Source organism: Thermobia domestica, chromosome 8 (genome assembly GCF_964235325.1).
Source record: "Thermobia domestica chromosome 8, izTheDome1.hap1.1, whole genome shotgun sequence".
In the NCBI taxonomy this organism is placed as follows: domain Eukaryota; kingdom Metazoa; phylum Arthropoda; class Insecta; order Zygentoma; family Lepismatidae; genus Thermobia; species Thermobia domestica.
Window position 1 is genome coordinate 96,409,322 of NC_137461.1, and position 25,117 is coordinate 96,434,438.

General features: G+C 33.0%; 1 protein-coding gene across 1 annotated transcript in view; it reads left to right on the forward strand.

The window, feature by feature from the left end:
• Positions 1-21,836: 21,836 nt before the first annotated feature.
• Positions 21,837-25,117, forward strand: part of LOC145692225 (methyl farnesoate epoxidase-like) — a 215,555-nt gene continuing 212,274 nt past the window's right edge. The window contains exon 1 of the mRNA XM_081767522.1: positions 21,837-21,918. Within this exon, the coding sequence (XP_081623648.1) occupies positions 21,837-21,918 (82 nt within the window). The remainder of the gene's footprint in view (positions 21,919-25,117) is intronic.

Consider the following 25,117-nt stretch of genomic DNA (forward strand, 5'->3'; position numbering starts at 1 on the left):
ACTTCTGAAAATGTGTTATTTGCGTAAGACACACCAATAGACGTACTTGGCGCTTCATTTATTACAATTCAGAAACAATATTTTTATTATTATTCAACTGCGGAAATTCGAAATACTGTCTCATATCTAATGATTCACGAAAAGTAAAGTTGAAATACCATCACTGGCAACCCTGCTTGTATTATATGTTGACGGGAATAAGAAATAAGAAGTCACACATAGTCTGTTAAGAGACGACGTAATTCAGGAACTAAAAGTATTCGAATCTAACAAGGAGCCACCAAAGAAAGAAACTGTTGGTTTCATATATTCTGAACTTCCAGAAGTAGTATAATTCGGGAAAGGATAAGAAATGTAGGTCAATGTCACTGTATTTGTATTAGCACTGACAACAGATGATGAGGATGTTAGTGTTTCCATAATATTTGTATTATTAAGTGAACTAGATTTCGGTTCAGTTTCTTTATCGTTATTTTCCAATTTGTCATTACCATTTACTAGAGAATCTACCGTTGATGCCGGTGATCTAACCTCTGAGCGTAGATCTTCAAGCTCTTCATTAACATTGGAGAACTTTTCATTCACTTCTGTTTGGATTTGATCACATATTTCAACTACTTTATTTTCTACTTCGTTTTGTATTTGACGCGACAAACCAATGGTCAGATTCTGAAATTGATCATTAAGCTGTTGTTGCAAGTTAATTTCACGACTTTCAAGATTATGTTGTAACTTAACATCCCACTCTTTCACTTCAACAAACCTTTCACTGAACTGTTATTGCAGTTTATTAGTTTGGTCGTCTAATTTCATTAATAGTAATTCTAGTATGTCACTAGTATCACGTGATCTTATCCTTCCTGTTATTTCGTTTCCTACGCTATGCTGTTCATCAGACTTCCCAGCTTCCATCACACCTTTGTCACTCTTACATTTGTTACCTAGAAATGTCAGTTTCTCGCATTTTAAGTGATAATTGCCTAAACATCGTTTGCATGTAATAAGCTCCACTGTTTCATTAACTGTATTGTTATCGCAGCAATTAAATGTTATTAGATCTACTTCCGATCTTGATAAAATATCTCTATCATTTACATAATTGTTCCATTGCTACCTACCAGCTCGAGCTGAAAACAGTCTAAATTAAGTAAGATATTATGCACTAAATGGAACAGCCACAAAGTAAATAGCAAAACGAAACGCAAATTCACTATTTCATTAATAATTCTTTACATGGAATAATAACACTCTTAGTTTTCTTCTTCTAATAAATAAATTATTTATCGTTTTCTGGGCAGGAACTTAGAACCGTGCTAATGCCTACGATGTTAACTTGAAATCTATTGTAAATCTGGCTTTTTCCCTACTGTTGCTATTAACATCCGAAATCAACGTATATACTGGCCCTGTCACGGTAAGCCACTAAATGAAGCATTCTCAAATCTCTGGATTATGGATTATCTAAACGGTCGCCTCTTTCTTGTAATCTTTCAGTATTTTCCTCACCTGGACTTTGTTTCTAAATATGCAGATTCTTGTATAACGTTGAATATAGACGCTAATTAGCATTTATTACTTTACTATTTGATTCAAAGGTGAATAATAACTCAAATATATTATATTTGTTTAATATTCATTATTACTGGGTTGACAGAAAGTGAACCTGAACCATGACAGCAAAACAGCTTGATACACAACTAGGCGAACAAGAGAACGTATCTCAAGGGGGGAGATTTGCATTCTGTATGTTGATTGTGTGAATAAGGTATTCGTTTCCAATATTGACATATAATTGTTACCAAACAGTGAATACTTGAGGATTAGTTACTTCTAAATTTTACTGCCATAAACTGAACAAATTCCAGAAAATACAAAACATTATTTAGACTGATACTTTGTATTTCGGCTATTAGTACGGTTAAGTTTGCCCCTGTTTTAAACTGAAGCTGCCATATTTATTGTTCTTTCATATACAAATAAATATATTTTCTGTTGGACTGAGAAAATCACTTATAAGCAGTAAATATATTCTTACCAGGAACACTTTTCTGTAGATGTTAACGTAATTATATATCGTTGCTAAGCAACGATTTTTCTTCTTTTTTATATCTCTAGAAATCTTAAAGTATTCATAGTTGTTAACACCACTGATAAATTGAATTTCTTTCGTAGATAAAAGTAATCTGTTTATATTTCAGCATTTAAACTAAATCTCTGCTCCAAAGATATTTTTAAGCTTAATTCCATTTTAAACTTAAATTTAAATATGTTGATTTTTTATAAGACATTTTCTTTTATAAAGTAAAATATAGTTCAAGTAATTATAAATGAGTAAACATAAAAATGTAAAACAGCAAAAATTTAAAATAATAAAAATTAAAATTGTGTTGTACCATTTGGGACAATACAACCTAAGTTCGTATTTGTTTTTAAGTATTTTAATTATTACGTAGATTAGCAATAATTACACTCAAACATAGGCCAATCTCAAGCTCTAAATCACTACATTTGATGAAAATTGGCTTGTTTTACATCACAGTTCAAAATCGGGCATTTAAATGCCATGGCGATTGTTTCAACTATCATGAAACATCTTCTTGACAACTTTTGACATCACTGTAGCAACGTACAAACAGAAACATATCTAGAAATCTACATATATTACCTACATTATTTTTCTTTCTTCTTCTTCTTCTACAAAAATGCTCGAACACTGCTGCCCTGATTACGAAGGAAATATATAAAATATACCACTATCATTGTATCTGGTTCATGAAACAAAGGAAATCCTTAAATCATTTAGGATTTAAAGTAGAATCCTGGAAAATACATTAGTTTATATGACGTCTACAGTATAGTCCTATTACTTTTTGAACTGCCTGTGTATTACTAATTCATCACCATTATTTATCTTACATATTTTGATATTTCATTTTATTATATTCTTTTTCACAATAATTAATTATATATTTACTTAAATAACGACGAAATAGGGTATATTCAAAATTTGACACTTTAGTTATTATTCCAGGTCTATGATAGAATTCTATATTTTTGAGCCATTTCATGTTACAATGTAACATAAGGATGATCTTTTCGTTTGGGCGCAGTTGTTATTAGATCAGGAAGACTAATTCATATGTTATAAGACAAAATAAAATTACAATAAATGAAAATATCCATTGAAAGAAAAAGAAACAAACACTAATTGATATTGCGTTAAAATTATATATGAGAAAATTATTGTATTAAGAATCAATCAGAAAAATCAAACACGATTTAAATTAGCTTTGGATACTACTTCCTGAGCAATCTAAGTTTTAATCTGCAATCATTTGCTTTTCACATAAAATGAAGTGTATTAGGTTGTATTATATTAGGTATAACACCAAAATGTTGTTTTATTAATAGTAATGAACATAAGAGTTTAAAACAATTTCACTAATTGAAATATGTGTCAGTTTACAACTCTAAGCTTTATTTTATTCGTCGTCACAATCTTCGATCTGTCCAACGCCAACGGGCATTAGGTTAAAGTAGATCCTGTGCGCTCTGTCATTGAGGTCAAACTGCATAGCGCAATCTTGTGCAATATTTCGTGTAGAATTCATTTCACTATTTACTTGTCTTCTACTATAAAACGTCCTGCCATCTATCCCACTTCGATTATTACCAAACGTATTATGATTAACTGTGTTATATTGTGGGTACCTATTATTACTCTACCGATTATTACTGAAAGCAATGTTATTATTTGCATTGTTTCTAGTTGCATCATCCTTCTGTTCGGAATTGCAACTTTCAGTATTTGTACTGGGTTTGATGCTAATGTTATGTATAGACAGTGAATTATTAGGATTATTACGTACATTCTTATTTCCACTATACTGAACAGACATCTGATTTTCATAATTTTGAACAATAAACAATATGTGATTAAAGTTCATACATTACGAAGAAAGTAATACTTTCTGTTGCTTATATGACAGTAAAATCCCAATTGATGCTATAATTCGGGAATCTGATTGAAATGGGTTGAGTTTTTTTTAATTCATTGTAGGTAATTATGACGTAATCGATAATACTATGATCTATACGCTGGTCATAACGTTTGTTACGAATTTGGGCGTCTCGATTAGCTGGAACAAAATTGTATTCAAAATTTGTCAACAAAATGCTTTTGAAATCTTCGTAGGTACGTAACCCAGTCCTAATTGCTATGTACCAAATAGAGAAGAGTGGAAGTAACACATGAGGCAAGGTCTTTAAAAAGTTATATTTATATATATACCAATTAAATCGCACTCTTCCTGAAACTTTTCAACAGAACTACTAGGAGGAATATCATCTACTCTACCACTGAACTTTGTTAATGCTCTAATTTCACTAAATTTTTCCTGTGACTTTGATTGCTTGGGTTAAGTTAAGTTAGGTTTAGTATATTCTTATTTTCTTAATAGTCCTTGTATTCTGTCCTCTTCTATTTCACTTCTGGTTCTGTGCTGGACATAATCCTTGTTGTTACATCTTGCGGACTCCTGTCTGGTGAATTAGCAATTTGGGATACTTCCGGGACAGCTTCTCTAATATGAAGATTCCGATTTGTTTCCATATTCTTCTGGTGACTATTCTTGAAATCTAAAAATTCACGCTGCAGATCACGAATTTGAGCTGAGAAGTGAGGTATTTTTAACCCGAGCTGTGTTGTTATCAATCCGCTCTTCTATTTCAATACACTTATTCCTTAGATGTTGTGATAGTTGTTCAAATTTGGCACTGTGATTTTGTTCTAATCAGAGATTCCGCCAAACCCCCTCAATAGGGGGGTGTCACCCCTCGAAATTTTCTGTAACATCCCCCAAGCTGCTTCTACTTTAATCCAAACCTGAACAGGGAATTTTTCCATTTTACAAAACACAATTCCTAGTTAAAGTACTGGTAACTATGTGCCATCCCAAATGACCATCGAATTGCAATGCAATTACTTGATCTTAGTTAAAGAAAAGGCGGAGGAACAAGATGGCGACGGACATCTTTACATCTGGAGTATCATGCTCCTTCAATTGTGCAATTGTGAATTCGACATAATTTTAAATTTTGACAAAATTTAGTTTTTTTACAATTTTTATATATTATTACATCTTTTTATATGTTCTGAGCCTCTATCCCCCAAGTAATTTTACAAATTGTGTGAAAACAAATATACTTAGAACAAGCAAATTCGTCCATGTTGGAACGCGCCATTTTATACAAATCTACGTTTTCAAAAACAATTAAAACACATTTAGTGAAACAGTCCACTGGGCTAAAAGGCCGGGACTTTCTTTATAAATCTCCCGAAAGGGAGATAACTAGATAGATAGAAAAGGCACGTTCTGTGGTAAATTCGCGCCTTAAAAAGAATAGACATAGATGATAAATACTTTGTTTCTGGTGTTAATATGTCTAAGAAAATAAATAGTTTGTATTCCTCTAATAAGGAAGAGAGAAGAAACTGTGCAGGAGTTTGACGATGTAAATACCGGTAAAGAAAAATCGGAACGAATAGAACAGTTCATCTAACCTAACCTAACCACTGACTGATCTCAGTCGTGGAAAATGAAGAATTTTCATTTTAGGCAGGGCAAATCTAAATCTAACAGGTGTAAGAACGACAAGAGGAATGATAAATCTAGAACATCAGAGTTCTATTTCTCCATGCATACATTAATCACGAAAACTACGACGGATTTTAGTTCAACATTATGCAAGTGAATTAATTCTTTAATATTATAACTTACCTTGATTGTAATGGGTATTGACGCAAAATAAAAATAAGAAAATGAAGAGATAGCAATTCAACATTTTATACTTTGTTGAAGTTAGGATTTCAGTGGACAGATGTAATCTTTTGTGTTATTGCAGAATTTTAGGATAATACGAGAAAGGTAAAAGTAATAAAAGCTTTCTAAAAGTCGATCACTAGCCCCCCGTAAATATTTGAACACTCTCCATCCCCGATTTTGAAATCCTGTCGTAAAGCCTGGTTCTAATTATTCCAGTTTCTGGTCATTTGATCAAATTTATGGCTATGATATTGCAACACACCTGTTCGGGTTTGCTCTAACTGTTCCAATTTATTTGTTATTTGTTCAATTTTACTTGACAATTGACCAGTCTAAGATTCCAATTTATTTTCAATCAATTCTTTCATCTGCTTGATAAATTGTTGGAATTCAGAATTAGCTGATTCTGAAATTGGTGCATTTCTTCCAATTTCCTCCATCCTTTGATTGGTGTTAATCAATCTCTGGTAACGTAATAGCATTAACACTAGTTTGATTAATCTTATTATGCTTCAGATTAAACAAATTATCCTGCCGTGGAATTACCTGTCATACCATTAATATATATGTAACCAACCAAATCCTCTAGTAGAAAAAAAAAACAGTAATATGTAACCACTTATTACACCTCAATTCGTATTTGTTTCTAAGTATTTTAATTATTACGTAAATTTGCAATAACTACACTCAAACATACAGTGATCTCAAGCTCTAAATCACTACATTTGTTGAAAATTGACGTATTTTACATCATAGTTCAAATTCATACATACACATGTAAGCTGTAACTTTGAAGTAAGAAAAATAATGCTGACATGTATGAAGTGTTTTTTAGCAAGAGAACATGCTGTTGTTTCTTTCTTTCTTTCGATCTTTCTTCTTTTTTTTTAAGGAATGCTTTAATTTCACTTTTAATTATGTATTGCAAAGTAATGAAATTAAGACATTGATGGCTTTTAGTACGTAATATTTATGTTGTTAACGTTACTCTAGCTATTCTTTGTTGTTTTGTAGAGCAATAAAATTACTAAGAAGCATGTGAGTTATGCAATATACAAATGAAACCTGAGAAATAGTACCATAAATGTGGCCCATAAATGTTTTTCTTGGCCTCATAAATATTTGAGAACCACTAATACACAAGCTTGTTCAACCAAATTGGTTAGTTTTCTTTGGTATTTGTTTTTCATCGAAGAAGATATGAAAGATGTTAGAGCCTGACATACTAAAAATAATGCAAAATTTACCATGTTTCTTTAGCTTGTTTTTCATAAGTGAAAGGAGATAATGAAATGCAATTTACCACAATCGTAGATAATGTCATTGTACAACAGAAAATATGAACCTGAAGAATTTTCAGTGTTACCATCCATAAAAATTACAGTGTTGCCAGAGACTAAAGGCAGCGACTAAAGGAACGAACTCAATTCCATGTGATTACGTACCATGTTGTTTTGGTATCCTCTGAATTACTTTTTAAATAACATGATTATTTAATTTTAAGAACTATAAGTTAAAACTATTTTATTACAAACTACATACAACTATTATTTAACCCTGTATGACCTGAACTATGATCTTTAGTGGCAACAGAACAAAATCTTGCACCTCGTGCCAAGCCTCTATACTTCGAACAAAGTCCACTAGAGGTGCTCCAAATCATGAAGGCTGTTTGATAACTTCGAATAACAACTGGCCGTTATGACTTGAGTTATGCTATAGTGAATGAGGGGGATGACGTAGTACGGTGCTTAAGGTCATACAGGTTACAAAACAGTTCAGAGGATTCCAAGACAACATGATATGTAATCAAATGGAGTTAAGTTCTTTCCTCTAATCGTCGCCTTAACTTATAATTTAGGGAAATGTTTTTCTGTCAACACTGCAATTTCTATGGATGGCAATCTGAAAATTTAAATTCTTCAGGTTTATATTTTCTCTTATAGAATAACATTATCTATGATTGTGGTAAATTGTACTTCATTATGTCCTTTTACCTGTGAGAAACAAGCAAAAAAGAAATGGTAAATTTTGTATCACTTTTAGTATGACAGACTCTACATCTCGTATTTCTCTCCGGAATCGAATCCAAAATTCTGCATCAAAGACTAAAATATTAACCATTTCACTAGAATAAACTTTTGATCAAGAAACGTGTCTCATTAGACTTTCTCTAGCACGTACGTTCATTGAGTACTCTTTAAGGAATTCTCGCAAATAAATGGCGTATTTTGCACGACCAATAAACGTTGACGTAGCATTGGCAGAAGACATCATAAAAGTGTGTTGTGTTTTAACATAATTTTGTACGGAAGAGGGACTAGTATTCAAATCGAGAACACTTTGACCTGTTGAAAGACTGTATGAAATGGATCCCGCTACAGGAAAAACAGCAAGAGTGATACTTAACTTAAAAAGACAAGTTTGCAAAATACTTTTCAAGTGATGTAGGTGCATGGACCGTATTTATATACTGAATTCAAAATACTGCGATAAAGTAAGTACTCTTATATATTGGGGATTTATTTATCAATAACGTGTACTTCCATTTAATCGCTGAGTTGAAGAAGAAGAGAACTCCATTTTTTTTAAAAAATGAGATCAGATATGCAAATTATTTATTTTTCGTTAGCCCTTCATGTAGTGCAGAACGGAAGAAAACCTGGGCTTTAAATAAAGGATACAGCAGGGACAAACGTCCGTCATTTGTACGTGAGATACTTTTTTTTTTTAAATCGAATATAATAGCAACAGATTCTTCCCTTTTCAATTCAGTGATTCAAATATAATAATTAAAATAAAATATTCTATTTGATCTTAAGAATTAAAATATAAATTTATTCAAAGTTATTCAAATTGAAATTTGAGAAAAATACAACATATAGTAGAGTGTCATTGGTTTAAAGTAACAAAATAAAATCCAAGAATATTGAATAATTTTAAAAAATGTCTTAATTTTAATAGTTTTATTATGAATGGGTCAGAAATGGAACAAATTTTGACAAAATGCATTGTGTTGTAGGAAACGTTACCTACTTCAATATGGAAACTAAAGACTAGGATTTCTGAAAAAAAAATGAAAAACGAGAAACGTAATTTAAGCGGGCTAAGAGGCCCTATCAGGGCAAAATTAAAATAACGCTAATTTTATAGTAATTACCAGTATGTCATATCTTCAGACAGATAAAAGATAATCGAAAAGTGGAACAAGAGCTCCCTATAAAATATTATTTTACATGAGATACCGTTATCACGACTCACTTATCTGTTTTCGATTTCCAGCCATTTAGAAAATCGGGATTTATTTTCGCGTTTCTAAATGACTGCAAACGGAAAGCTATTAGTTGACTCGTGGTAACGGTACCTCATGCAAAATAATATCTAGGGCACTTTTGTTCCATATTTTGATTATCGTTTTATCTATTTGATGATATAACATAATTACTGTAAAATTAGCGGTATTATATTTCTCAGTGATTAGGCCTCTTATATATTATGAACATATGCTAAAGGAATCAAGTGACTTTTGTGTAGATATGGTATACCATGTCTCTAGCCGCCTTACCAAGGCCTCATCGTTTCCATGTTAAACCACTTTGCTGCTGTCCTGTGACCCAAAGTGGACATACCGTATATTATCTAGGTGGTCATAATGCTTTTGCTGGTGAGTGTGGCCATTAACAACAAATACTATAACGCAATATGTCATATAGGCCTAACCTATATTGTTATTTGAACTTCTCAGTGAGAATGCACTCTGCCGAGGAGTAGGCATCCCCACTAGTCTAGTGGCTAGCACGCGCGCCTTTGCTGCGCATGGTCCCGTGTTCGATTCCCGGTGGGAGTGCCTTACAAAATCTGAACGAGTACAGCGGCTCGGATTCCACCTTATACTGTAGGTCCATGTCTCATAGCCTCCCTCGCTGTTCAAACGGAACGTTGAAGTTGATACACAATTACAGAAAGTTGCATGATAAGTAAAAATGTAGCACATTTAATCGTCGAGACATTGCTAACTTCCTTTCTGCCATTCAAAAAAATTAATTCATCTTCCGTCTTGATTCTTAAGGTATATTTTAAATTCCCTTAAGGACCGAAGATATATATGAGGCGGGACCGACCTAGGGCCTGAACGAATACTGAGCCACTACTCGGGTCTTGTATCTGAGGCACGCACCTTCACCGGAAATCGAACCTGTCACCGCTTACACAGAAAAACTCGTGTTAGCTATATACTCACGAAGAAGTATAGTGTTGGAATAGTTGAAATTATGAGTTATCATCGGATATAAGTATTCATGCCAAGTTTGAATAGAAAAAGCGGGCAAATTACATAAAAGTCATGCATAATAATAATAATAATAATAATAATAATAATAATAATAATAATAATAATAATAATAATAATAATAATAATTATTATTATTATTATTATTATTATTATTATTATTATTATTATTATTATTATTATTATAATATTAGTAGTAGTATTTGAGAGTACTCACCTATTTCGTTTTTTTTTTTTCCAATGACTTTTCACGCAAGGCATTTCTTCCCTCAGATGTATTTTTGTATACTTCGCTTGATCTGTCCCAAATCACAGGATTTTTTTAAACTTCGTAAATTAGATGATCTGTGTTTAATTTTTGGAACAAAAGATCCAATATATTTCAATGAAAAATTTTCTTGTACGCCTTATATCTGGAGAAGTACATATTGTAATGTCTTTGACATAGAGTCAATAACGGTCCGGGTGGTTTCCCCTTCACCAATTTTATTACAAAATTTAAATACAAATATATTTGAATTTACAAAGAATAATTGAATTAAGTCTGACCCTATAAGCGACGAAGATAAAGAAGAAACGTGTTTTGCACGATGAATCTTTTACTCAAAGCTGCCTCCAGAGCATCTGCAGGGTCTTTTGTGAGTCTTGCGAGAAACTTCCTCAGCCTAAAGCAGCTTCGCAAGGTTTGGCTGTAGTTAGGATTCCCTAGTCCAAAGCTACCTCAGGAGCAGGTGTTGGTTATTTGATCAGCTGTCAAGCGGATAGCTCGTTCCTCCTCAGGCTGCGCTTTTATAGATGGTCTCCTGGTAGCTCGTTCCCCCTCAGAATTCGTCATCTTGGTTTCGTGTCTTCCTTGTTGTAGTGACTTTTCTGCTTGTATTGTTTATAAATAATAGCATGTGTTGTGGAAATATGTGCTTACTCTGAAGGTGGAGAAAAATAATCTTACAAGATTATTTTTGAAAATAACACTAGTAATGCACTCGGGTGCCGTGACAGAAGACACTGATACACAGAAAAGCAAGGTGCACACTGTTGTAGTTTGAAGACACGCAAGAAACATCATAAAGCACTAAACACTGTTGTATTGAAAGATATAAGCACAATAAAATGGTAATAACACTATTATCTGGTCCGACTAAGCAGGGTCAACACTTTGATATAATTTCCCTCAAAGTGGTCAGAAAGCGTCATCACTGTATTTAATAACTATATACTAAGTCACTAATTGTGGGAACAGTTCGAGTTTTTTGTTCACTACATTCGGTAGGTATTTTTGTGTCGAAAAATGAAATAAAATGAAATATTTGAGTTGTACGTCCCACGGATATGTCGGTTAGGCTAAAGGAGACGGTGATGATGAGAGATGAATGAAATAGTGGAATGAAGAACGTGGGAGGAAACGGGAGAAGCCCGAGAAAACCCACGCAGACGGTGTTTGTCCATCACAAAGTTCACTTGACGGGCGCAGGGTTTAAACCCGGGACACCAAGCACGAGAGATGAAAGCTCTACCACTGTGTCACGGCGGCCCTATTGTTGTGTCGAGTCCGGTGGTGTTTGTCGGTGATGGTTGTTGGACCATTGCAATAATAGGCGCAGAGGATGTAACCCTCTTTAGCGGTAGTGAAATGGCCGGACGTGTTGGTGGATGTTGGCTCTTATAACGGGACTTATTAATGATAAATAGGTTATTATAATTACGAAAATGAAGGAAAGAATAATACCTGGGATTAGGATCTGGAGAATCTTTCTGAAAAGGAAAAGAAATAGTTATGCAGTGATTGTAGGCGTTTATATAGAAATGTAAGGCTATGCCTACAGCGAGTAAAAGGAAAAATATGATATATGATATAATTGGAATAGTCCATGGAAAGGAATGATGCAGATGTATTTCAGAAAAATGACTTGTTAAGTGATTTTGGTCTTGGAGAAGTGCGTGGAGAGATGTTACAGTTTGTTGGATTAAATATACCGTTTTAGGATCGTTTGGTAACAAATATAGATTATGAGGGATAGGTACTGAATTTTGGCCAAATAGCGTATATAATTTCGGTGCTAATTCTACATGATCCCTCTTCCTTAGTAAATCATTGGCGGATTCCAATTGATTTAACCTGGTTTGCAGTGCCTCTACTGTTTCAAATCGTTCGAGTGCTATTTTATTGAGGAAATCTCTTTGCAGACCTAATGTCAAATGATTAATTTTCTGATCTTCCGATGCGTCCTGTAACAACTGCCTTATTGTCCTTAATTTCCGTAAAAAAAATATGAATCTATTAGTTCGTCAGATCCCTGCTGATTTTGAAATAGTTCTTGTTTAGCTATATAATCTAAATTACATGAATTTTGCAAGTCCTATTACTGGAACTTTTTCATTAGAAGGTTTTAGAAAAATAGTATCTTGAAACTCTGTTGTATTTTCATTTACAAATCCAAGTAAATGTTGTAATCCGTGTTATGCCAATTATACATTGATTCTCTAACTTTAAAGAATGTTATCACAATTCGATTTTTATTTTTATAATATTTTAACATGCGTACATGTTCAGGAATCATATCTGAAGTAGAATGAACAGAATCATAATATCCTAGTGTTATATCAATATCATTAATTTCAAGTTCATCATCAATGATGCTTTGAATTACATTTTTTCATTTTCACGAACATTATAAAATCTGAAAGGCATATTAAGTTGTGTTAATGCAACATATCATTCTCCCTCACTTAAATGAATGGGTTGTGCAAACTTTACTATAAATGAAGAAGTCGTGTTATCACTAAAAATCTCACTACTGGCATTTGAAGGCAGAGTAACATAGAAATCATGTTTTTATCATCGAATTCATTTTGAAAAATAAATAGAAATTCTTTTAATCCATGAATTCATATTTGAACGATATCCTAACCATTTTACTTACATATATCTTTCTTTCGTTTTAATATTTTTTTCAATTAAAAGTTTTGTTTGAATTAAGATTTACTTTTTGCAATTCTTGTGTATAAAATATACATTTAATTTCTTACCCATTTCAATCTTTAAATTTATACTTATAGGATTTGTCGGAATACATTTATCAATGATAAAAATTTCTTGGGGACATTTTGGTAAATATCCTTTTTCTAACTTACGTTTATATTTACTAACACGTACATAATCATTCGCATGAAATTTACATGTAAATTTCTTTTCATTCATTTTATCCCCGTACAACGTATTCCAAAGTTGATCAGCATTAGAATCACTTACACATGCAGGTGCCATTTTAATACTACTATGATACGTATAATTATATATTTTTAAAAAAAAATGATCTAAAACATTCAGAAAACAATATGTATTTTTAGCAGTAAAATAACGATAGACTTTTGTTTTAATGTTCTTATAAATAGTCCTCCTAATGCAAATTAAATTTCTGAATGTACACTATCATGATTAATTTCATATACTTCAAATAAACGTTTTAGATGACGATTACAAAATTCTGTACCTAAATGAGTTTGTACTCTAAACATGGGTAGTTTATTTTTTTAAAATTTTTGTAACTGCTTTTGCCATTTTAGGACCTGTTTTTGTTTTTGAGGTAACACAATGTGCGTAACATGAAAAAATATCTATACATCATATATATTTCTAATTTTTTGTTATACTTTGCAATATTTTGCATATCTGCTAAATCCATTTGTAATGTTTCATTTGGTACATTAACATAATACTGTTTACATTCAAACACTATACATGCCGTTGCACGTATATGCATCTTGAGATGCTAACAAATCATTAATTTACTTTTTTGGTAGTTTTGTTTTGTGTTGTAATGTTTTGATAATTGATAAAGAAGCACGATTCGTATAATGATAATATAATATTGACAATTTTACCATTATTATCTTTTATAATCTTTCCAATTTTTAAATATACTTGCAACTATTGACGGACTTCTTGATTTTTTAACTTTGCTATGTGATTTTACTATAGGCGTAGAAATAAATTCCCGTAATACATTAAGATCATCTAATAAACTTTTAAATTGATTAATACCTATTGAGTTTCTTGAATATTTTCGTGTATGTACAACATCTTTTATTAAATATATAACATTACAACCTGGTATTGTTTTTCCTTGAATACATTCTGTTTCTGTTTGACCCCAACTCGTTTTATCACAACTTGTTATCTGTGATGATAATAATAGATCAGTTTTCCTTCGTTTTGTTTTCGGAGCTGATTGTAAAATGTCTGATACAAAGGGATTTTTTTTCAGATATTGATGTTCCATGAACATCGTTTTCAATAATAGGTAATGTAATATGATTTTATGAAACTGTAGAAGAATAATTTAAATACTGTTGTAATGATTGTTGATACAATTTCCATTTTTCATCAATATTAAGATCGTTACCTTTTAAGATACTATTCATTTCTTCATCTAAACGCGATTGATGTGAATCTGTTGATTTCATATTTGCATGCATTTGTTTTATTGCCTTTTCAGGAACTCATATGATTTTATGAAATTCCGACATAATTACCTTCCAAATAAACTACCTACTTGCTACTGCACCAAGTAATGGTCCTAAGATTAACGGTAGAAACGCACTACACTTTTGTAATAAAATATTCTTTTTCTTCTTAAGTTCTGTACGTTAAGCAAATAAAACACGCAAGATCTTTTTATGTCTAGATAAATGTTGCTTCTCACGCGAATTCAACGGAATCTTTCCTTTTATGATGTTTTTACCAACTTGTGAAATAGTACGTAATAAATCACCGAATACATGTTGCATAATTTGTTTCCGCTTTGCACTTTTTCATTTGCACAATGCACGGAGAGTATCAAGGTGTTGTTTCATCTTCAACACTAAACGTAAACATATTGAAGTAAACTAAACGTAAGCTACTTAATTACTGTCTTTTACATTTGCGTATACATACAGTGTTTCATCAGGAAAAATATTTGTACGCAATCGAAACGCATCATTTGTTTTCTGCGTCAACTCAAATAACAAATAACTGTGAGGTTCACGTGTTACATGTTTCTAACACATAGAACGTGTCACAATTTGTTTACGATAACGTGGCATTATTGCCTTGATAAATATAGTATTTGGAATTTATCAGTGGATTTTCAAATACTATAATATAATATGCATTTAAACTTATATCACGTTCATGTTAAATTCTGTACAATAAATATTACAGTTAATTTTTATAATTTGCATATTTTGTAAATACGTTTGCATCACCATTTGTTTGAGACATTAAATCATCTAATATTAATAATGAATTTTCTTGTATTTGAAAATTATTCATATCTGGAATTCTATGAATCGAACTTGTGCATTTGCATCTAAGCTTAGTATTACTATACCGTAACAGCAAACAATTTCATTAAATTTCATAGTAAACATTTAATAACGTTCATTTAATAAACGATTACAAAACAGGTTTTACCTTCACGTGAAGGACCAGCATTTAAAATGGTTGAGGGATGTTGAAACTTTAACATCTCATTTAAAATAAATGAATGAAGCAAATACTTTACTTTATATACACTCACTCACACATTTAACAAAAATTAAGAATAAATTAAGGAAATAAAGTAAAAATAAATTAATGAAATAAATTAAGAATAAATTATTTTGTTTAATAATTCAAACTCACAGAGTGTACTAGATAGTTTATACAGCAAACGATGCGTAAAAGATAGGAAGCGATCCGTCAAAGATATGAAGCGAACGAATAAAATACACCCACATATTACCATTAATAGCTCAGGATAAAATTATTTTTCATAACCAATAGGTAAATTTCGTGTCTTTGGTAGGTTCATCATTCTGTATAAGGACAATTCATTTTCGCTTTTTCTTTTCGCTGGTGCCGTTTAAGTCTCTTTACGTGAAAATATATGAGCTCCTGTTTGGCACGATACTATTTTCTTTTTCTATTGTTATTGAATTAATTTCACCAGTTATTAATCCATAGAAACTCTCGAAGTTTATTTTTGAGAAGTTCTATCATTTCGTCTAATCCCCATAATTTTGTGTATGTATCGAAATTCCCCAGAGGCGTTTCTAAACCTCATACTATAGTTTTTCGGCCCCAATGCTGTGAACGTTACAAACTCCCATCCTTCTGATTTCTCACCCAAATAGTTTCCAAGTTTAACGTAGGTTCCTTATCATTTTTACACGTAAACATGATACTATCTGTGTCACAATAAATAACGTCATCAGGTCCTACAGTTGTAAGCAAGTCATATGTCAAGTATTGTTGCCTGGCCCATGACGTAGTAAACCCGGCAAGCATGATGATGGAAAATTCAATAGGGACATTCTCAGTTTCCAGGTCTTTATATGTGAGAATGAGATGTTCATCACCAACTGGAATCACACTATGAACCGGTATCTCGGTATTGTAAGATACCTATGGAACTCTGCCCTACTATCAACAATGATACACTGCGTCATATCTGTACGTTGTCCCCATTTGCCATAAAGTGAATTGAGGTACAACTTTGCGCATTGTTCGTCCTCATGTTTTCTTTATTTAATATTATGACTTCATGAGCATAATAATCGTCAATATATGTTTGTTTGTCGTCAGTTTTGCACCAAGCACGATAGCGTGAGGCTTCCTGCTTTATCTGAAGAAACGTATTCACATAGTTCTGGAATAAACTACGTAAAGTTCGAATTTCGAGATTTTATATATATTTTGACGATCTTATAACCGTTTTGAAGAGCACGGCGAAACTCTGGTGTACAAAAAGTTTCAGTCATTGGTCGTTCAGATTCGCAATGTGTGGAATTGTCGTTAGTTTCTTCTTCCATACATGACCAGCAAAACCCGAATATTAATCGTCCTTGCGCCACGTAAGGTAGAACCGAGAAGAAGAGTTGTTTCGGGGCCAATACGATACATTCTCTATTCCCATTACTTTTTCCCACATCTGGGAAAACCGGCCCCTTAGGTAAATTATGTGATCCCACCGGAAGGTTTTCCTTTCTACGGCATAAGGTTATAACGATATAATATGGTAGTAGAGAATATTTTCATCGTCCGCACATTCAACATACGAGCGAAAGATTTCCGTACGTCCTCGTTGTAGCAACTCTTAGGAATAAGAAAGTCGTTTCCGTTAGTGAAATATTCTTGAAAAAACTTTTGCAACTCTACATCTGTGCGTACTTTATCATCCCAAGAGCACTCCTATATATCATACAAATTCATTTGTAGCATTTCCGTGAAATATTTACCAGGGAGTTCCATATGTTCATACCCTTTTTCGAATGTGTTGTACGGACCATGCGCATTATCTACTACGGCATTGCGGTTATTCGGCAAACAAAGCCAGCACACTTACTAGAAGACTCCATGAACTCAAAGACAGCTTTGAGTTCTACGTAATATCCGTCAACATTATACCTTCCAAAAGATTGTTCTGCAATCCGTCCAGCATGCTGGATTTCTATACCCATTTCGTGTTCTATTTATTTTATACATTTCATTGCTTTTTCGCTTGTTTTTGTTTTATGATGGAACCCCAAAGGTGGAATAATGGAGATACTTTCTTGTGGAAGATATGATGTTCTATACGTCTGCATGGCTAAACTTGCAATCGTTGACGAAATAAGAAAACATTATAACCCATCCCTTTTCTCTTCAATATTATTTATAAATTTGATAACTGTGAGAATTTTCACATCATTTACGCAATACTCCAGCATTCTCTTTTGTAAATTAGATTGCTCTTCCGATCGCACACGTTTCCTTGCCATGCCTCCAACCGCTATCTTTGCTTAGCAGGGTGTCCAATTACAATGCAACCCGGAGTTTGGAATAGTAGAACTTTTGAACCTGAAGTGATACACGAATATTGGTTATACCAAAATGAAGCCTTGTACATGCATATATTTTTAAACTACTAAGCGACGATTGAAGTTCACTAGGAGCGACACAGTGTTGCCAGATGTAACCAAAGGTGTAAATCAATTTTTTTTGGAAACCATGCAAATTGACTCATAACTCATACGTATGAATGTTCTGTCGTTAATTTTCAGTTTGTTTAGTTGGAGTCGCTTAGAAACTATGGAGCAGAAAAAAGAATTTTTCATTTTCACCGATAACTAATATAATGAGGCGTCTGTAAGGGAGAACTAGAGAAATCGTAGTTTTCATAAATTAACACTGTGAATGGGGAACTTTGCTGATGTTTCAGTGCAACGACAGGTGTGTTAAGGATCTGTCTACATTACGCAATTCCTGAAAACAATGAAAAAGAAACTTTGAAATTATTATGATAAAACATTCACTTATATGCACCCGGCAACACTGCTACTATCAGAAATGAGTTACCAATCTACAGTGGATGCTGGGAGTGTCCCCTGTTTTGATTCAAGCACTGGTTCACACGTTTCACCAGGTTAGCAGCAACTTTACGAAGATTAGAAGTGTTAATGTTCTCATTGGCATTTCGAATGTTCGTTTCCAGGTCTTGAATAGTTAGAGAATTTTTCTTCTATACCTATTGCTTTAAATAGCCCCATACAAATGAATAGCAGTGTTTGTTCATTGGTTTTATAAACAAACAGTTGTATTAGGGCATTTTAGCGCGGTTGAGGGATGTTGTGCGCACAAAGAGGCCTGAATTGTTGGAAAACAAGACTTGATTGTCCATCGTGCCAATGCGCCTATTCACGCTTCGTTCCTCATCCACAGTTACCTGACAGAACATCAGATTTCTGTTGTGTCGTATCCACCCCATTCTCCGGACTTAGTCCCAGCAGACCTTTTCCTGTTTCCCAAACTTAAAATTTTATTTGAAAGAACGTCTTTTCCAAACCGCAGAAGGGATTCAGAACAATGCGAGAAGAGGCTTGCGCACCATCGGAGAAATTGCGTTCCAAGAAGCTTTCCAAAAACGGAAGTAAAGTTGGGAGCGGTGTATTGTCAGTTGAGGAGGTTATTTTGAGGGGGAAAGTGCTTAAAATGTACAAAGAGTAATATTTATATTATTTAGAAATTATATTTATTTCTACTTTTTGTTACAAATGTATTCAGGAAACACCGAAATAAAAACTAATTCTTACATAATTAAGTAGGGAAGAGAAAGGAACGCAGTTATTAAACAAGCGACACTTGAAAATCATGAACTGGTTACATAGTATTGACAGTTGCAACGGTAATGTCACCTCTTCTGTTATTTGCGATTTGAAAATATACGAAATACACTCCCTAACAATCCCGGACGGTTTAAAAGATGTACAGAAATATGTATTAACGAAATGTTACTTTGTTTCTAATTGCATTGCAAATAGTTTTTTCTTAAGCTCGAGATTTCCCGTCGATCTGCCCACAGCCAATTTTCACTGGCAGATGCAATTCCAAGTTCATCAGATTTAGCAGAAAACTGCTGATCTTGATAATGCTGTCTTTTTGCATTAAAACTTGTCAATAATGTTACTTTAAATTTAGAAAAAATCTACTACTTTGTTTGCATAGTTGGACATTTTAGATAGATTCCAATAGATGGTAATTTTAGTTATATTGCAATTGATGGCAACTTATCTAATCTGTAGTTTGGGGTCCTTACTAAGGAATTACTACTCATGTCAGTGATAAAATTGGTCAGGTTTCGGTAGATTTTCACTTACACTATATATATTAATTTGAGGACGAGATATCCAATGATCTTTTTTAATTCACGAGAGAAATGACCTCAAACATGGAATATTTACATTCCAAATTTGAGGTATTAATACTAATGATGCCGTGCATAGCCCCACTAAATTTCGTGTCCTCAAATTAATGTAAATAGGGAAATTAAAAATTTGTCCTCAGGGTTAAAATCTTGCGATTTGGCTTAAAATGTCTCCTCTATTTTGGGGTACTTCACCCCACAATAAAGTGAGAACCGAGAAACTGATAGTTGTTGTTGTTGTGGAAGACAAGCCTCGATTTCGTATCTGAATGTGTGTTAAATTGTAGCCCTGTAAAAGCATCTAATGTAACTTTTGTATTTCAATATGACAAACTCAAAACAGACTCTGCATTATATTTTAGTTTCAAAATACGAGATTTTTTAGCTTGACAAAGATCACTTCTGTCTCAGAATAAGTACGAATACCTTACATCATATTTTAACTATGTTGAATACCGGTAAACAGCTTCACTTTTTAATCTGTTGGTTTATATAAAGAATAATTTCCTTGTTTTCTTTGAACAGGGAAGTTACGTCATTAAAAATGGAGTTTCGATCAAAGGAAAACAATTCTCCATGTACAACTAATGTAATGCGCTAATGTAACGACTTTTTATGTAATGAACTACAAAATCAACGTGGCATATTTACTCAATATCGTTGAGTCTTAAATATGAATGTTTGATAGAAACTAAATTTTAACTTTAAACTAGGAATATTGTAGTAAAAAATAACGTAATTAAGAGAAGAGATATATTAAGGAATCAGGAAATTACTTACGCAGCCACACACATAAAACATAAACGTTCTGTGCTCCGAACTCCAGTCTATGGATTTTCTTACACAGAATCCAAATTTCGAAACTCCAGGAAGGTCGATCGTATCAAGTTGTTGTTATGTGTGACTGCTGAAAAGAACTTTAGTTTTCTTGCATTGCTGTATTACGTGTATCTTCCTTGTCGGATACCGCTTGTTTTTCGCAGATAAAAAGAAATTGACACGGTCAATTGTTCTCAGTTCTGAAATTTGGATGCTGTGTAACAAAATACATCGAATCCATAACCTGGGGTCCGCTGTACAGAACTTTCTTTCTTTTTTCTTTTCTTTTAATTTATTTCTTTTTGTTCTGCATAACTCTATTATGTGTATCCTGCCTATCCAAAGTGTTTTACCCATAAAAATTGACACGATCGATTTTTCTGGGATTTCGAAATTTTGATTTTGTGTAACAAAATACATCGAATCCATGCCCTGGGGTTCGGTTCACAGAGCTTTTACGTGTGTATGGCTGTGTTATTATTGTGTATGTATCGCTTTATTGCCTAAGACGGTAGTTACCAATGGGTGTCTTGCGCAATGTTACAAATAAATCGGTGAGAGGGGAAAAGAACAACATTCCAGAAGGAAAAAAAAAAAACATTCCACAATAATACTTTCTGTACAACTAAATATCTAATTTCATTATTTTTTCGGTAATGAAATATTTTATGTTACCCTACAAGTGTCTCTTACACATATTTTTGCAAAAGCAATGGTATTTTCGCTAAATAGCTTTATTTTCCATTTTCCAAAAGTAAGTTTTTTGTCATATTTCTCCTTCCTACTCTCACCAATTCCATTTAAATTAATGAAGGATTCAATAATTCGTTAAGGCAAAATCAAGACAAATTGTGGGGCTGTAACACCGCTCAATGCTACATAGAGTCGCTGCTTTATAATTTTTTTTTAAGATTGCACTATTATAATTTATATTGTCAATTTAATAAAACCAAATAATTTTATTAAATCATGATTTCGTCTGCGTTCAATAAAGTGTGAAAGTTCAATCAAGAAAGTTTGGGAACCATTGGTCTAGGGACAACGAAGAAGTAGAAGAAATTCTAAGAGACGAAAATTTTAGTCTAACTTCTAGTACTGTTACTGTTCCGTTTTAACTTACTCTAATGGCAGACGTATGAATACTGTTATATTATTTTCAGGTGATACAGACTTTTATCTGGGAAGACAGAGTGTATTACTATGTGGCTGTGGCTTATTTTTCTCATTGTTATTGGGGCACTCTTATATCTGAAACCATCACAGAAGACTAGATTGCCACCAGGTAAGTTGTAATATATTTTGGAAAATAGAATATACCCAAAGGAGAACTTTAGATAGTGTTTTACAGATAGCAGAACACGATAAAAGTTGATAAGCTACCATACATTGACGATGATAGAAGGGATAGCATCGTACCCTTCCCCGATGTTTTTAAATGTTATAAACGAGTAGTACGGCTTTAAAAATTAATAATAAACCTATTTATTACCTCACATAGGCAAGTCTTACAGCATATGAAACAACAACTATTTAAGTTTCTGAAGCATTAGTCAGAATCCTTCAATATGTGCATCCTCGGACCCACGACACACATGTACACGGTAATCAAAATATTCCTATCTCGGTGTGGATCGTTTTGATTGCATGCGTTATCCGATCCCAAACTTTTTCAAGGGTCGCGGGCATTGATGGTACATAAACTCTATCTTCAACAAACCCCCAAAGAAAAAAATCCGTGTTCATCCAGCGAACGAGGTTACCATATTAAAAGGTTGTTGTCTTCAGTTACAGCACATCTAATCTAGTAGTTGAAGAACACGATTAAGAATCTCTCGTACATTTCTGTGAAAATGGGGCGGAGCACCGTCAAGTTGCAAATGTAATAATCATAATTGGTGTTCAGGTGGTGTAACATCCAAGTTTCCAACATGTCTAGAAGTGAGTCAGCGGTGACAGTCTCTTGTTCGAATAAAAATGAGACGTTCACTTTTTCGAAGAACACCGCACAGAAAATGTTCATTTTTGGAGAGTCAAGCTCATGCTTTATCCATCCAGAGGGAATGGTTCGGAAGCTCAAAAGAAACTATTTTGCATATTGGATCAACATCAAACTCCTCCTTATAATACATTTTCGAAGAACATATTTATTAAAATTGGGGGATATCCCTCTTTCATTATTGCCAGATTTTAATCCAAAGCTTTTAGAATCATAAGAATATTCTTTTAAAAAACTGTATATTACAGTTTGTCGAAATCGAATAATTTTAATGTGGATTATCCTGCAAAAATTTGTTCATTAAAGTTGAAACTTAAACATGGGGTATTTTACGCCCTTTGACTCCTTATTCTTGTTGGATTGCACTCCAAACATGCTGGAGGAAAGTGCATACCAAATTTCCTTAAAATCGGTTAGGTTTTATAGTTATCATTTAACAGACGCACAAATGAGTAGACGGATTGACTGACCAGCACAAATGTCAATGGAGTCAAATAGTAGAATTTTCGCTAACACTCGTTTAAAAGAAGTTCCATTTTTGGTGTAATATATCGAATATTTTTATTGTTTCCGAATCAGTCCCTCTGCAAATAGTTAAAACCAACCTCAGGATAAAGAACTGGATTTTTCCTCCTACCGGCTCCATCCTACCACATTTAGAGTTCAGTCTTTGTTGTAACCATACTCAGGTTTGTTACATGTTACACTCCGTTGAAAAGTGTAAAAAGGATTTCGAAACCTAAGCGTGGGATGCTACCTCACTTAATGGTCCCAGCCCGCTTCTTTCCTTCCCCATTCATTCCTTCCTTCGTAATTCCCCGCGCAGTGTGATGTAATCTTTCGTACGAGACTTGCTAACATGTTCATAACTGCCATAGCAGAGAAATCTAATTCCTAACCCCCATTTTAGAGTTTCAAGATAATTTTGCAAAAATTCATTCGATTTTGTACAGTATAATATATTTTTTTGACTTTTCTGTAATTCCAAGTGGTTGAGATTGATATCAATCAAGAATAAGCAGTAAACTCAGCTCTTTTATTTGAGACGGATTTTCCGTTCACCCTCCCGAAAAAAAAAGTTCCATTATATTTTCCGTTGCTTTAAACTTTCGATGTAATATGGTTTCCCAATTATTCATTCTGTACGGAGCTGAAATTAGTAAAGAATAAAGAATAGGTTTCTGCCACGATTGTTTTACAACTACATAATAACTTATATAGAACTCATTCTTTTTTGTTACAATATTGTGCATATTTTCTTTGATTTTTCCGTAACCTCTCTGCTTGAGATTATCATTAGTGAAGAGTGAGGGGTGAATTTAGTTCTCTAAAATGATATGCAGGACTTCCCGACCCCCCAAGATTTAATTTTAAAAAATATATGATAACTTTCGAAAAAATTACACTTTTATTGAATATTGTCTATCTATTTCTAAGATTTTCCATTCGTCTCAATTATCTCTAGTTGAAATGGATCAATAATAAGCGAGTGTATAATTTTTATGCAATAATATGTTTTAATGGGTATTCATTAGAAATACCCAGCTTTTTATAAAACATTGTGGGTAGTTTGCTTGAGATTAGAGACGATTCCTATAGTTTGGTACAAATTATTGAGGGAGAAGATCGCTCGCTTCAACGATGTATACCGTCAGTAGTGTTGAATATCATAAATAAATTATAGTGGGATACGAAGCATCAAGAGAGATGGTTCGAGCAGTCAATCTCATCTTCTCTTAGGAAAAGAATGATTTTTGTATCTCTCTCTCTCTCTCTCTCTCTCTCTCTCTCTCTATATATATATATATATATATATATATATATATATATATATATATATATATATATATATATATATATAATGTATATGTATTAAAAACATCTTCCCCAAGGGGTTCAAATCCCAAAATTCACTCAAGCGTATGCAATCACTGTATTAACGCTCAGAAGAAAAACATAAATACGTTGTACTTAAAGTCATTAAACATCTAAGCTGTTAAATTAGACATCTTATTAATACTGTCATTAAACATCTAAGCACAGCTAAGTGCTTCTATTTAGACATAAAAGATATTTGTATTACCGCAAACAAAAGTGCATTCACACTTCCTATTTTTTACAACCTTCAGCATTAGACAACGAACAATGTAGAGAGGATGCTTGGAGGATGTTTGAGAGGATGCAGGTGCTCTATATTGTTCAAAAGATGTCAGTATAGGAATCTGCAAAAAGTTGAATAAAATCTATGCTTCGGTAAGGAATATGCAATCGGTAAGAATACACCGTTTGGTATCTACAGAGCGATTTATATGATGCGAAACGTTAATAAGTGATCTTATTTAACATTAGATATACTAAACAAATATCGATGTTGTTCAAACTGTCATTTTGTTTCACTGGATTCAGTATTTAAAATCTCTGAATGTTTTGCATTATTGTTTTCAATGTTACCTTCTCTTCTGTTACTTTTCAGTTTTAATATCTC